This window comes from Gambusia affinis, linkage group LG04, assembly GCF_019740435.1.
Source record: "Gambusia affinis linkage group LG04, SWU_Gaff_1.0, whole genome shotgun sequence".
NCBI classification, from domain to species: domain Eukaryota; kingdom Metazoa; phylum Chordata; class Actinopteri; order Cyprinodontiformes; family Poeciliidae; genus Gambusia; species Gambusia affinis.
This window is the reverse complement of record NC_057871.1, coordinates 13,668,430-13,684,142: the sequence shown is the minus strand read 5'-3', so window position 1 is coordinate 13,684,142 and position 15,713 is coordinate 13,668,430. Positions and strand designations below refer to the sequence as shown.

Genomic DNA, 15,713 nt, shown 5'->3' with positions numbered 1-15,713 from the left:
ATCATTTGCTTACAGTAGACAACAGCAACCACATGGGGGCGGCATAATTTCAAATTCAATTACATGTAAGTGTATGTGTATGCAGTAAAAAAATCTTAAATTAGTTTTTCAATATGAAACTAATAGGCAGTAAATATAATATTGTTTATCTTTATAACTAAAGACCAATAGCATTTGTGTGCAAACATGAGATACTGTGTTTGATTTTGGTTAAAACATGCTCTTTATTTAGTGGGTGGAGTATCTAGAAAGTTTACTCAAGTAAAGGTGGTACAATAATAATATTACTCAAGTAGAAGTAAAAGTACACCAAGTAACATTTTTATTTCCATAAGGTACTCTAGTAAATGCAGAGTTGAGTAGTAACTAGTTACATTTACGCAATTACATTTACTTGAGTAACTTGGGAAAAGTATTTTTTACCACACTGCAACTTTTAACTTTTACTTGAGCAATTTTATTGTGAAGTATTGCTACTCTTACTTGAAGAACAAACATGTTTTAAGCCAAAATTCACCAGACACAGACACATACCTGCAGTTTCTGTTAAAGTTTATTAAAAGAAACTGATTTGGGGGGAAAAAAATCTTTCCTGATTTTATTTTTGGTTGTGTGAACCCACATAAAGTGTATATGCCTCTTTAAGAGAAGAGGTTAAGGAGGCTGGGTGGTCTGCCTGGCCAATGGGAAGTTTGGTTTCCAGAGCGTCTGGACCAATCAGGGTGCAGGCTGCCGTTGCGGGTCCCGCCCTTCTCCCTCGGGTCTGCAGTACTGTTGGTTTTGCCCTGGAGATCCGTGGTGACACTGCTGAGCGGGGCGGCGCCAGAGTATGTATCCTGACAGTTAAAGTATTTCGTACGAACTGTATTATTTACAAACTGTACTGTAAACAAACTCTTTTGTAAATAGATTTTATGATGATCGTCCAGCTTTTGGGCTGGAAATGATTTATTAAGTGAATATAAACTGAATTTCAGTTTTCTGCCGTTAGAGCCGTTAGGAACCGTTAGCTCTTTCTAGTAGTTGTTTCATCTTGTTCTTCGTTCAGTAAAAGGTAAAATTTAGGGTATAGCATATTTTTACTTTATTAAGTTTATATTATTTAGGTCAAATATGCCTTGTTACACCATCTAGTGCCCCACGCATCCGGACTGAGAGCCACTATAGTATACGGTTGTCTGAGGCGTGTCGCATTAGATCGGTGAGCATATTCTGAGCCTTTTATTTGTGTTTTTGTTGTTTATCACATTGTTGTTAAAAAATATCCTTTGTTTTAGTGATTGGGTGATGTTTTGTTATTGTGTTGGAAAAAAAGGATTAAAGCTAGAACAGCTTAGTAAAATCCTATATTTCTGCTGGTCCTGTCTGTTGACAGGTCAGGTTTTTTATTTTATGCTGGATTGTCCCTGAAGTGGATCCCTCCTTTGATCTTGATGGCGAGCCTTCCCACCTGGACCTAAAGAAAGAACCAGATTTCGTCTGTCCCATTTGGAGTCCTGCTGCACCCTGCGGTGTGGTAGGCGTGTAACACACATCTTCACACACGGTTATGTGTGAGACCACCAAGTGACATTCTCCATTCTTATTGTTTTTTTGTTTTTTTTTTTATTTTTGGACAATACCTTTTGGACTATTTTATTTCAGACATTATAACAAACAGCTGTGGTGGAAATTCTCCTCATGTGAATGATGTTGAGCTAAACCAAATTGGAATTAATTTGATTAATCTGTTGACGAATACAATTTGGAGTGCAGATTACCAGGGTGCACCCAAAATATTTGAAACTAAGAATTAGCACTTGACCAAGTATTATTGTTATTATTTTATGCATTTTATTGTGTGTAATTTTATTTTCATAATTGTGTGTTTTGTGCAACTGTCAATTGTATGTTTTCTATGTCACTAAATCCAGTTCTTTAAATACACCCAACTGCCTTTGTGTGTCATTTAAACACTCCACTGTGCTCCGATAGCCGAACCTATTGGCCCATTTATCTAAAATATATACAATACCCTTCTCTACTGTGTTACAGTTGCTTATATGGATTATTTTCTTCCTTAAAATACCAAAAATAAAAATTTCATCCGTCTGTTTAAGTTATTTTTAAATATTAAATGATCAATAATAATGATCAGTTACTAAGTACTTGAACAGACTTTACCAAATACTTTTTTGCTCTTGAGTAATTCATAAATGGCTACTTTTTACTTCTACTTGAGTAAAGTGTGATGAAGTAGTGCTACTCTTACTCTAGTACAATTTTTGGGTATTCTACCCACCTCTGAGTAAATGTAAGTTACTAACATATACTGTACTAATTTTATAGTAACATCAAGTTACCTGTCAGTATCGATCAGGAAAATAATAAAATCAATAAATAATATATATAACTTAAATATATTTTGCTTTTATTAGTTGTTGACCGGACGAAAACATAAAAGTAGAAGAAACTTGTTTTGACTTGACAGGTGGTCGAGTCGTATTCTTGTCTATTATAGGTTCCTCAGGGGGCGGGGCAAACATTGACGAACGCCTTCGACCAATAGTGGCCGTGATTTCCAGCTCCTGCCATTACGTCACTACCGTTAGAGGGAGGGATTGGCTCTCGCTGCAGAAGCAACAGGCTAAGCTTCTCGGGCGGCGTGATGACGCTTGCTGCCTGTTTCCACCTTGTTACTCGCCTTTTTTCTGTCCCAGCTTTAAGTCCTCGGGTGGTCCATGGTACCCCGTGTGAAACTGTGTGTCCGAACCGCAGAGGGTTTCTTTTTTTAGGCTTTGACTTTTTGAGCAGGTGGGTAAGAGCTTCGTTAGAGAGAAATGTAGCTCTTAGTGCAAGTTTGGTGTCCTTTTTCACGGCTGTGGGCTGACATACATGTTTGATTTAAATGCACTGAGTCGTGCGCTTCTGTCCTGAATCTGTCAAATCAATGTGCATTTGTGTTTGTGGTTTTATGTGTCACAGAACTTGCACGCACACATTATTAAAGTCTGAAACATCATTAGGGCCATTTTAAGACCAGAAAGGTGTATTGTCTTGCAAATCAACCTATTTAATTGTGTTTTATATGATATTTAAAAGCCCAACTGAAGCTATAGCCATGTTAAAAACACATATAATGTGATGAATATGAGTATTTCAAGCAGGCTTTACCCAAGTAGTTGCTTTATTTTGAAGTCATAGTAGCTTGACCTTTTGACCTCATAAACAAAGTCGCTGTTTAAGCCTCTCCAATCTACTTGTTTTTGATGCCAAAATACTGAATATTACATTGTACCTGTTCAAGGTCTACTTTAGTGAAAGCCTTTGTCAGTGACTTAAACATAAATTTTTACTCCTTTAACGGAAAATAGATGTTTTTTTAAAAAACCTGACTGGGGTTGCAAACATTGAAAGAATTAAAAAAATTATATTTGGCTGCTGGGAGTATTTTTATTTAACTCTCTAAAACCTGCTTTTCTTTATAGCTTAAAACCTAAAAATTTTCAAACCAGAACCTTCAATCAGACTAATCCACTTTTAATTTTTGCTCATTTATTAAAATGGGAGCCTTTTTATTTCTGATACTTATTTTGTTTTTATTTTGCCCAAATGTTTGAGTGTATTTGAGATTACCACAGGGCATGCTAAGCAAAGAAGAAGAAAAGCCAAGTTCATAATAATAATAATCATAACAATGTTTTCAGAGTAATGCTGCTTAAATTTTATCCAGATGATTTAGTTGCAAATGTCACATCAGCTGTAAGCGCCAGAAGTTTCAGCCAAAACTTTAAAGTGTTCTGGATTTGGAGTGCGGCCTGGAGGGTGTCTGACAGGGACACTCCCACCCAAACACACACTTTGAGACTCTCTCTGGTTGTGTGTGATTGGTGTGTGTGTGTCTGTGGGCCGGCCCTGCGCTCAGATTAGAATCACAGTCCAGAATGTGTGAGCTTCCTCTGAGCTGAGGATGAGGAGGCTGAGTATTGTTGTGGGACAGAGACTGGCGCTGCGGTTTTAACTAGAGACCATTTTTGACTTTTTAATGCATGCTAAGGACTCTTAGTGAGCTGCTTGACCTGCCAGGAAAACCTGCGAGCTGCTGACAGTCTCCACAGCTTGTTACTGTAATCTTTGTTCTTTAAACAGACTCTGGTAAAAATGTCGCTTACGGTAGACGGTAAGTTTACTGCCTGGTAGAAAAGTCATCAGGACTTTTCAGAAGGTTTTTCTTACCAGACATGTAAAAAAAAAAAAGTTTGATAGTGACATATTTTTACTAATATTGTTTTTAATTAGAATAAATAACAATCGCAAAACCTGAATAGCTCATTTGTTTCCAGGGGAGTAAAAAGGAAGATCTTTGTGTGTGTTTCCAGCTCTCATCAGAGGACCGATGACGGAGTTTGAGGAGAAGCTCCGTCAGCAGCATGAAGCCTCCATGCATCAGGAGCTGGAGGCGCTGCTGGCCACGGCCAACAAAGCTGAAGCCGAGGTGGGTAGACCTCTGCAGAAACGTCCTTAAAACTCTGATTGCAGGTGAAACCATGCAGAAATATTAAGCTCTTGTTGTTTGTTTGCAGGTTTATGCACTTTAATCATGTTTATTCTGTGCACTCTTGTCTTTTATTGTTACATATTTCAAACATGACAAATTTTTCATAGTCCATGACTCTTGTTCCACTCTGTGGCCCACGCAGAGTGGAACAAGAGTCACGGACTGGTTTATCTGTATTTACATGTATTGAGCAATTGTTTGCAGAACAAGTGTTCCAGCAAACCGAAAGTCCATCAGAGCTTCTGTCTGAAAACACGGCTCTGCAGGAATCAAGACAAACAACCTTTAAGTTCTGACCCAAACACACACAGGATGTAGATATGGCCTGTTTAAGAAAAACGAAACAGTGCAGTGGCATCTTCTGCCCGTTTTAAAGACAAGTTTTTCACAGATTATAAATATTTTTTTTGATATTTCTGAAACTTTCTAACACATTAGTTGTGTCTTAGCTGTTTTCCAGGCCAGCCTCAACACTGGTACACTGAATATGGGTCTGTTCTTTGGTAAAAAAAAAAAAAAAAAAGGTATTCTTTTTCTTAATTATGTTCTCTATGTTAATAGTTATATCTTTATAGGAAACCGTAGACAACACAAAGGGATACCAGTATTGATTTTAAAGGTTGATGATGGAAGAGGCAACAATCCTATTAATGCAAATATTTGTACATTATCTATGAGAAATTATCAACTCAAAGCTATTTTTATGTCACTTAAATATTTATTATTGTCTTTTTTCAACAAACAAGTTAAACAAAGAAACTAAACAATGGAAATCTTAATATTCTGACAATTTATCAGATTAGTATTTTCATCAATTACTATTCCAGTTCTCATTCTTCATTTAAAGTCTTGTAAAAATGTCAGTTTTTCCATTTTTTGCACCTTTGTCAATTTTTCCATCAAAATATTTCTTCCACAATTTTTATGTATTAAGCTTTTGTTCTTTTCAGTTCTTGGTAATGGCGTAATGTTTCTTTTTAAAGTAGTTCTCAAACTTTTTATAGCAGCTCCTGCCTCATTAATTACTAAAATGGGAAATATGACAGACATTTTACAAGAGGACTTGAACTTTGAGCTCCCTTTTTACCCAGAAAGAGAGTTCAAATCCAAATCTAAATCTGTAAAAAGTTACAGAAAGCTCTGCTAAAGTCAGGATGTCCAACATTTTCTAAAAACCCTCACAGGTCAAGATCCAGTAAAAATCTGCCATCCATCTAAACGTTATTGATAGATATCTATAAACAGTTTAATCAACATTTTGCACTAATTGTCTGAACAATCCACTTTTGTCACTTCTGATACCGATACAGATGTGAGTTTTGGTATCGGCCAATACCGATACAGAAAGACGGTGCTGAATTAACTTAAAATGTTTCTTTTTTTTTTTACACAGACAAATTGATTTTATAACTGCACCATTAGAGCAGATAAATACACCAATCACTCCACACATTTTAATGTGTTCAGTCAGTGCAATTAGGAAAATAACAGCCAATTAAAGTAAATGAAAGAAACTGAAACTGATCAAAATAATAGATTGACTACCAAATAAACTGCAACAAATCTTTCAAATGGTTCAGAAAGTGCAATTAGGAATTCTAAATACAATGTAAAATAACAAATAAAACATGAAGTTGCCCTTAACAATCTAGCACATTGTCACAATATCCAGTCTAGATTGTTTTTCAATTTTTGTACCGATACAGATACTAATATTGTATCGGTTCATCTCTAGTTTAAACATTATTTACAGACGGAATACTGTGCAGCTTTGTTTGGTTACCACGTTGCTACAGTGTTTAAAAATGCAGAGAAAGATTTTATTGGCTTGTGTCAATAATGACCGTTAGATTGAGAAACGAACAAATCAATCAGCAATTCTCACCGGCTCTCCAAAATGCAGCTAGTTATTTTTTATTTCATTCCCACATCCAGGCTCCAAACTTCTCATTTGAGAAGTTTTTCTTTGCAACAAAGATAATTTATTAGTTTAATTTAAACACCAGGTACCACAAAAAGCAGCTCATCCTCCAGCGTTGGTACTTTAACCGTTCACTCAGGTTAAACAAAACATGAGGAAAAACCTGTTTTCCATCAGAGACAACTAATCTTTGGATGGTTTTCTTTCAGGTCTCCAGAAAAGACTTCAATGGCTTCAAGAACCTCTTCCACAGATTCCTGCAGGTCAAAGGTCCCTCAGTGGACTGGGCCAAAATCAAGCGGCCACCAGAGGAATCGGTAAGCCACCCGTCACCTGAAGTCACGCTGTTTATTCGGCTCCATGTGGCAATCCCTCTGGTTCTGCAGTCCAGCTCTGGTGCTCACAACAAACCTCGACTCGGACGTCAGGCTGCAGGATTGCACTGTGTCTATTTTATAACACATTCTCACACAGTTCTACCTTAAATCAAATATATTTAAAGTATATCTAAACTAAATGCGACATAAATTTAATTTAAAAGTCTCACTTTAGCATTTGAATCCAAATAATGGTTCCCATAATTTTCTAGTAACTTTATTTAATTTGCAAAATAATTTCCAACAGAAATTTGACTGCAGCATGGATAATGGATTTTATTTGTAGTGACACAACTCAAACATAAATCTGATGAGATTAACCAGATTATAGCAAGAGCTTATTCCGATCTGCAGTCCTTTGACAAGTCACAAAAATGAATGTACAATAAAATAAGTCAAAAAATATAAAACTATCACACACACACACACGCACACACACGCACACACACAGTCATACAGATATCAACATCAGCAGTTTTCTACTTTTTGAAAGCTTTTGCTACATGTTATTTTTAAACAAATCCCTTCAATTAAATCTCAGTTTAACTGCATGTTTGCGTCTTGAAATGTCCACTTATTACCCATAAAAGCAGGTTTTCTGCAGACCGATTCAGCCTAATGAAAGCTTGTTTTTCAGCTATGATCTGGTCAGTCTGCATCGTTCCATTTGGGAAGAAAAGTAAATGTTGCCTACGTTGCAGTATAAATGAATATGTTAGCTGTATTTAGCTGCTTTTAATAGTTGCTGGTATTTCTGGGTTTTTAAATGTGGCTCCTAGTGAATTTGCAGTCGCCTGATTTGACGTCTGTGTTGACAGTGAAAGTCATTCAGAGGCTCAAGGGCGAGTTCACATGGAGCTGTGAGCAGCAGTCACATGATTAGTCACCTCTTGGTTTACTTCCTGAAACTCAGACTCCCTCGGGACTCACTGACCCTGCAGGGTCGGTCTGCATGCAGCCACAATCCTGGTTAGCTTACAAAAACTTTAGTGAAACTAAACTTTTTTTTGTAATCTTTCAATAAATGGAGACATCTGAACATTAAGAGTTTAACTTTACAGAACCTTCCAAATGTCTTCCAGACTTTTTACAACTTGTCTTTTTATTTACTTTGATGAATTTTGTTTGAATTTCATGTGGCAGTTAGTGGTTCACTGATAAATCGACACCAATTTTCTTATTTTTGAAAGATCATCAATCGGCTGATACGTAAATAACAAAAAACTATCTTATCTTATTTTACTTTAAATTTTAAATCTTTGTTTTTACGTAAACCTTAAAACCAGTTACTGTGCTGCAGAATCACAAAACATTTCCGAGTTGTTTTGTTTCTACAGAGAACATATTTTATTAGTTAACTCGGAAAAAAAACAAAAAATTAACAGAACCTTTTAGTAAGAAATAGGACCTTGTTTAAAGTCAAGAAATTTTTAATATTAATAAAAAGTATTAGTACCACTCGCAGATTATTTCACTTATAAAAAGACATTTTGAAAAAATCTACTTGCATGAAGCTTACTCTTGTTTTTATCAGTATCGAATAATTATTCACTTAAACAAGTTGTTGTTTCATGCTAAAAAGTTATTTGTAAGTTAGTTTTGTCTTATTTTCAGTGTACTAAGATATTTGCACCTGAAACTAAACAAATACTTAGTAGGATTTTGTGGTTTTGGAGTGTAGATTGATTTGAATTAATCTGCTGGTTTGACTCCAGTTCATTGACTAAAATGTGGAACTGTTCCTTTAAATGGTTTATTAGCAGTAGAATGGGAATACGCGTCATCCCCCTGAAACAACCAAGTGTAACCAGACCTAGACGTTGAGAACATCCAGGTTCTGACCAGCATGGTGACTTTTCTCACACCCACACACTCCCAGAATACCCAGGACAGTGAAGGTTACAGCTAAGATTAGACTGACCGCCACAGCATTCACAAAGTTCGCTTTGGAAGACATTAGACCCCCAAGACATCCACCCTCCTGACTCCTTACTACTGCTGATAATCACCGGGTCGCACGAGAAAATGAGTTTAATTTATATGAAACTATATTTTGGTATGCAGCTGTTGCTGGTTTGGTGCAACACCGAGATTAATCTCTGACCTGTTGCACAGCATTCATTTGGACTTGAAATAGAAATCAAAAATAGGGGCAACACACAGCCTGGTTTCTTTTTCTGCACCTGCAGAAAGTTATTTTTCAATAAGTCAGTGTGTTTGTCATGTTTCATCAACATGTCTGATGTAATGGGGGGAGGTGTTTAAGAGCTTTTCTCTAGCTTTAAAGCTGCCCTCCCCCCAATAACTTCACCAGGACACGAGGTCCTCAGATTACAGACAGCTGGTCAAAGACAGAGGGATAGCAGTCTATAGCAACAGGCAGTGATGGTATAGTTACTTTGAAAAAGTAACTTTAATCAGACTACTGATTACTCCTTGAAAAAGTAACTTAGTTAGATTACTGACTACTTGATTTGGAAAGTAACTAAGTTACATTAAAAGTAACTTTTTAGTTACTTTCAGCAGCTGCTAACAACAACGCTCCGCCTCCTGTGAAAATCACATGGATCTTTGCCAATACCTAATTGTAAGCTATTTTATAATGGTAACATCAACAATGTGTCTCCACTGATAAGGTTGAACTGAAGAGGAGATTGTACAAAAAACAGTACAAAAGAATTAAAAAACGTGAATAATTTGTGTGATCCCCCCCTCCCTCCCATTTGTAAAAATGTCTCCATGCTCAACGAAGAGTCGGGTTGTGACCCGCTTACATTTTTATCTTGTTCCTCAGAAACTGGAAAGTTTGAGAAACAAAGGTCTAGGATTGGTTGCGTTTCTCAGTCAGTTGCTAAACCTGCAGATCAGTTTCAGATTGGCGCTGACTTGTGTGATTCCTCTACATAAACTATCTGTATGTCAAATGAAGGCCTCTCTGCTGCTGCCCGATTAAGTTACAGCTGGTACTGAGACTCGCGGTGTGTTCAAAGTGAAACTGTAAGCCTCCGCTCAGTTACGACTGTCAGGAGCCAAAAGAAAGCAAACCTTTACATGTTTATTTTAAGAGCTGTTTTTTAAATAATCGGCCACGACCGTGGAAAATAAAAGCATCTGGCTCAACCTGTTATGCTATTTATGGGTCTCTGACCCTGAGATGGCGTGTTAGGGAAGGGTTAGGGGTTAGGGTTATAAATGTGTAAAAGGTTCTATTTGGGTACAGAAACGTCCTTTGATTTGAAAAAAATGCAGCATCTTCATATAGATACAGTGAGCTCCAGTAATAATGGTTCTGATTCTGGGAATGCAGAGCAGAACCAGAAGACCTGACAGGTCTGGAAGGTTGCCATGACAACAGCAGATCTTTAATGTATTGTGGTGTCAAATTGATCAGTGATTCATAAACTAACAGCAGAATTTTAAAGCCTTTTCTCTGAGCTACATGAAGCCAGTGTAAGGATTTTAGAACTGGGTGATGTGCTCTAACTTCCTGGTTTTAGTTAGAACTCCAGCAGCAGCGTTCTGATCAGCTGCAGCTGGAGGATTCGGTTTTGGTTTGTTTTAGACATATCTGAGAAGACACTGTTGCAATAATCAATGCAACTACAAAATCATGGATGAGTTTCTCTAGATCTCACTGAGATATTAGTCCTCTGATCCTGGAAATGTTCTTCAGGTGATAGAAGGCCGACTTTGTAACTGTCTTTCTGTGACTCTGAAAGTTCATGATTTTGTCCATCACTACTCCCAGGTTTCTAGCTGTAAAAAATGAAGTTGTCTGAGTGTAAATGTTATCATCTCTCTTCTGTTTGCTCAGGTCCAGCCCTACGACAGGATCAAGGCGAAGGGACTCCCTGACGACATCACTTCCTGCCTCGACAAGCTGGTCGTGGTCAAGCTGAACGGAGGTCTGGGAACCAGCATGGGCTGCAAGGGCCCCAAAAGTCTGATCAGCGTCCGCAACGAGAACACCTTCCTGGACCTGACTGTGCAGCAGATCGAGGTGCAGCAGCAGCTCTGCAGTGAGAAGAAGCATTTAGATCAGCTGCTCATGTTTTCAAATCTCTCTTTGCTTGTTTTGTTTGCAGCATCTTAACAAAACCTTTACTGCCGACGTGCCGCTGGTTCTCATGAACTCTTTCAACACTGACGAGGACACCAAGAAGATCCTGCAGAAATACACACACCACCGGGTCAAAATCCACACATTCAACCAGAGCAGGTGCACAGCGCACTGACATCCATTTGCTGTCCCGTAATCCGTTGCTTAAGAAGCTAAATGAGTCCTCAGGAAAGTTTTTAAACAAATCCTGTCCATACAGTGTATCAAGGAAAACATATGCACATTTTATTTTATGGCTTATTCCAAATTGTTTTTGTAAAGATGGTGGTATTGTATTCAAAAAGATTTGAGGCTTCAAAAGCTGCCAAATGTGGATCAGCAAACTATTGAGCAAAGGCTAGTATTTCTTGGATTGCTTGGTTTTTTTACTGTAAATGTCAGTCTTGGAGTAAATTAGTTCCTAAAATTTTATCAAGTAATGTTTATTATTTCAGCTCCAGGTTCCTCAAGATGATCTCCAGTGTGGATCGTACGAGTTGTAAATGTCTTAGCCCTTACACTGCAAAAACACAAATACTACCAAGTATTTCTAGAGCAAATATCTTAGTACACTTGAAATAAGGCGAAACCAACTTAAAAGTAACTTTTCAGCAAGATATAGCAGCTTGTTTTACGTAAATAAATCTTGATATTGATGAAAATGTACTACTGTATTTCCACTGGCAGATTATTTCACTTATAGGAGAAATGTCTTGTAAATTAAATGATCTTCCAGTGGAAATAGTACTTTTTTAAGTTAATATTGGGGAATTAATAAGTTACCTTTAAGTTAGTTTTGTTTTATTTTAAGTGTACTAAGATATTTGGACTAGAAACTAGACCAAGGTTCAGTTTTTTGCAGTGCAGGATGTTGGCAGTCAGAAAGATTTGCTACATTTCAAACTTACTGAATCAAAAAACTATGTTGTGTTAAAATTGCTGCTCAAACAGATTTTCTTTTTCATTCTTGTATCACATCACAGACAAAATATTTCAGTTGTGTGAAAACTGAACTGTAAAAAAGTCTCAATAAGCTACTTTTCATTCAATCAGGTATCCGAGAATCAACAAGGAGTCTCTGCTGCCGATCGCTAAGAGCATGGGCGTGAGCGGAGACAACACTGAGGCCTGGTACCCGCCGGGACACGGAGACATCTACGCTAGCTTCTGCAACTCTGGACTGCTGGACAAACTCCTGGCTGAGGGAAGAGAGTACATCTTTGTGTCCAACATCGACAACCTGGGAGCCACTGTGGACCTCTTCATCCTGCACCACCTGATGAGCCAGCCGGCCGACAAACGCTACGAGTTCGTCATGGAGGTCACGGACAAAACCAGAGCTGACGTCAAGGTGAGCGCGGTTTATCCTGCTTTCCGGTTTCTGTACCGATCCGAGGAATCTGCTCAGTCCCACCTTCGTCCGTGTGTCTGCAGGGTGGGACTCTGATCCAGTATGAGGATCATCTGAGGCTGCTGGAGATCGCTCAGGTCCCAAAAGCCCACGTGGACGAGTTCAAGTCGGTCACCAAGTTCAAGATCTTCAACACCAACAACCTGTGGATCTCCCTGCCGGCCATCAAGAGGCTGCAGGAGAAAAACAGCATGGACCTGGAGATCATCGTAAACCCAAAGGTAAGTTGAGAGGTCCTCTGACGAACAGAAAATCTCAGTTTTAGGGTAGACTCAGTTTGATTAAAATTGCAACATTTTAAAATGTTGCTGGTGCAGTTCGCTTTCACACTGTGTCAAACGAACCAAAACCCTTTGAAAACCTGTTCATCTCCTCACCTTTGGCTGCACTGCCCCAAGAACCACTAAAGGAAACGACACAAAAACCTCTGAAGAAGACACCAAGTTCAACTTTCTCCTTCACTAGATGTAAACAAAAATGGAGATTGTAATAGTTGTAGGATTTCTCTTTTGTCTTTGGTAAAAGACCACAAACAATTTCTCCCTCTACAGCTAGATTTGCAGAATTGTTTTGGTTATATTTACCCAGAATGCCCTGCACTATAATCCGTTTCCTGCTTTTGGAGCGGTCTCCAGTCCACTTGGACCACTTATGCATTTGAACAGAGACCGAGGCTTTTAGGGGGGTCGCATTACAATTTGCATCTCCAACGCGGACTAAACAGGGCTGGTATGAATGCACTCTAACCTTTTTAGGGTGCAGTGTGAGCCCTGTTCAGTCCGCACACTGCAGCTTGTTTGCCTAGATAGTCCGGTTCATTTGGGGAGGTTCATTTGAACTCTGGTTTGCCTACAACCCTCGGTTTTGGTTTGGTTGAAGTGAACTCTTGTGCAGCATGAATCCACATATGAACGCCAACTGGACTGCAGACCGCTTCAAAAGCAAGAGGCAGACTATCGCATAGAGCATTCTGGGTAAATACAACCAAAACAAAAGCATGACTCTTAACGCTGCCTGGAGAAATGGCTCATAGTCTTTTACCAAAAACAAAAGCGAATGATGCAGCGCCACCACAAATGACATTGGTGAACGGGTTTCTCTATTGGTCCTATGTCATTTGAGACAATGCAGTGAGAAAGCGAACTGCACCAGCTGAAGATTTAACAAATGTTACAACTTCAGTCCCCAACCGCACCGTTTACTGAACCATCAGTTATGAAAACAACATTCACGAATCGTATTCTTTGACTCTGAATCAAATGTAAGACATTTTGGATTGACCTGAACTTTTATCTCCTCTGCAGACGTTAGACGGTGGTCTGAACGTCATCCAGCTGGAGACCGCAGTGGGCGCCGCCATTAAGAGCTTTAAGAACGCCATGGGAGTGAACGTCCCCCGTAGCCGCTTCCTGCCGGTGAAGACCTCGTCCGACCTCCTGCTGGTGATGTCCAACCTGTACAGCCTGGACGCCGGCTCGCTCACCATGAGCAAGAAGAGGGAGTTTCCCACAACGCCGCATGTTAAACTGGGCAGCTCCTTCACCAAGGTCCGCAGCCATCGCAACCTGTTTCTACCGTTTCATCTGTAAACAAATACCAAACAGAAACCAGACTGATGATGGGCGAAATATGCTTCAAGTTTCTGCAGCTGGATGCCGTTTGTTTGTTTGTTTCTGCAGGTTCAGGACTTTCTGACCAGGTTTGAAAATATCCCAGATATGTTGGAGTTGGATCACCTCACTGTGTCCGGAGACGTGACCTTCGGAAAGAACGTCTCTCTGAAGGTAAAACTAAAATATGCCCGGTTTTTCACAACTCAGAAGAATTAATATTTACATTTCTACTTACGAGGTGTTGATTTTAATTAATTAATTACATAGAAATTAATGCAATTAATCACTTTTTTGTAATAAGGTTCTAAGTGGAACCTGTGTATTGCCATGTTTCTGGTTCGCCTGGGCTGGTCTAATCAAAAGAAACGCATGCAGTTCACATTAACTTTTTTCTGGATATCTGTGTCTACCATTAAAATCAAAAAGGAACATTTCATTAAGTAATTGCTGCAATTAATGTAAATTCCTCCTGATTTGATTTGTGTCGGTGCTGTACAACTTTTGTCCTGCTGTGGTTGTCATTTTTACCTTTTTCTGTATAAATAATCAAAATATCTAATAAATATGCAAGAAAAAACTGTAAAAAAATAGAAGATTATTCAAGTACAAGTACTGTCTATTGTTACTCATTTTCAGTAAAAATCTGGATAAGTGCCCAGCTTCAATTCTATTTGGGGGCCACACTTTGGACACCCCTGGTGTAAATAAATAACTTTGATTTAATGTCCAGCCAACAGTAAATTTGATTTCACTTTAAAGCTTCGTGTTTAAAGTGAAATCATGAAATGCGTCATTCTCACCAGGGAACCGTCATCATCATCGCCAACCACGGCGACAGGATCGACATTCCGGCTGGAGCGATGCTGGAGAACAAGATCGTCTCAGGAAACCTGAGGATCCTCGATCACTGAGGCCTTCTGGGAGGAAAGGGAGGCCACACAACGCCATGTGCACTTTAGAGAGATTTCTGCTGTTTCCCAGACAGAAAAGGTGAATGTTCAGGTCCGATTTGTTCTCCTGATGTTCTCCGAAGACACCGGATCGTCAGGGAACTTGCTGTTGCTGCAAGACGTGGAACATTTTTCCTCAATAAAACTGTATGATATGATTGGAGTATTCAGTTGTCTGTTAAACTGAAATTAGCTTTATCTTTTATTAAATTTGGCTGATTTAATGAAAGTGGGACAGTGATGTTTTAAAAATTCTATCTTCTGAATTTTATTTGAAACAGTAAGTGAAAACATATGTAAAATATTTGTCTGACCCAGCGGTCAGCAGCCGTTGCCATCCAAAGAGCCATTTGTGCCAAATGCATTTTGCCCAAAATGTTGCACAAAGTTGCAACGTTTTGGGGCAGAGGGGAAGCACTATTTATGTTTCGTCTAAATAATTGCGATAGAAAAATGTGTGCTCTGATTAAATCAACTTCTGTTTTATATTAGGAAGTGTGGCCACTTTGGACTGAACGGTTTGAGTTCACTTCCACCGCCGCCAAAACTACAAGCAGACTGCAAATCTAAAAGGGCGAAGAAAATCAACATCGTCGTTAACTTCTGCTTGCTGATTGGCCCGGTTGAAATTATACCAGAGAAATCCAGGTCAATGGGAGAAATATGGAGCTAAATTGGGGCCATAGTGTTTTAAGTCTGAAACTGAAAAAAACATAAATAAATCTTTAATCTGAAAAGTACAAATTTTTTCCTGTTTCAAAATAAACTATGTCACAAATTTAGCCCGGATTGAGCTGCGAATTGA

General features: G+C 38.6%; 1 protein-coding gene across 3 annotated transcripts; it reads left to right on the top strand.

The window, feature by feature from the left end:
* Positions 1-807: 807 nt before the first annotated feature.
* Positions 808-15,066, top strand: LOC122830263 (UTP--glucose-1-phosphate uridylyltransferase-like). Of its 3 annotated transcripts, none has more exons than XM_044115491.1 (10): positions 808-827; positions 4,359-4,474; positions 6,668-6,775; positions 10,650-10,835; positions 10,921-11,054; positions 11,988-12,285; positions 12,369-12,566; positions 13,650-13,892; positions 14,025-14,129; positions 14,762-15,066. In XM_044115491.1, the coding sequence occupies exons 2-10, from the start codon at positions 4,376-4,378 to the stop codon at positions 14,867-14,869; spliced, it is 1,479 nt and encodes a 492-aa protein (XP_043971426.1). In that variant the 5' UTR covers positions 808-827; positions 4,359-4,375; the 3' UTR covers positions 14,870-15,066. The 3 variants fall into 3 exon arrangements, with proteins under 3 accessions (XP_043971426.1, XP_043971425.1, XP_043971424.1); XM_044115490.1 differs by lacking the exon at positions 808-827 and adding an exon at positions 2,638-2,793; XM_044115489.1 differs by lacking the exon at positions 808-827 and adding an exon at positions 3,907-4,159.
* The last annotated feature ends 647 nt before the right edge of the window (positions 15,067-15,713 follow it).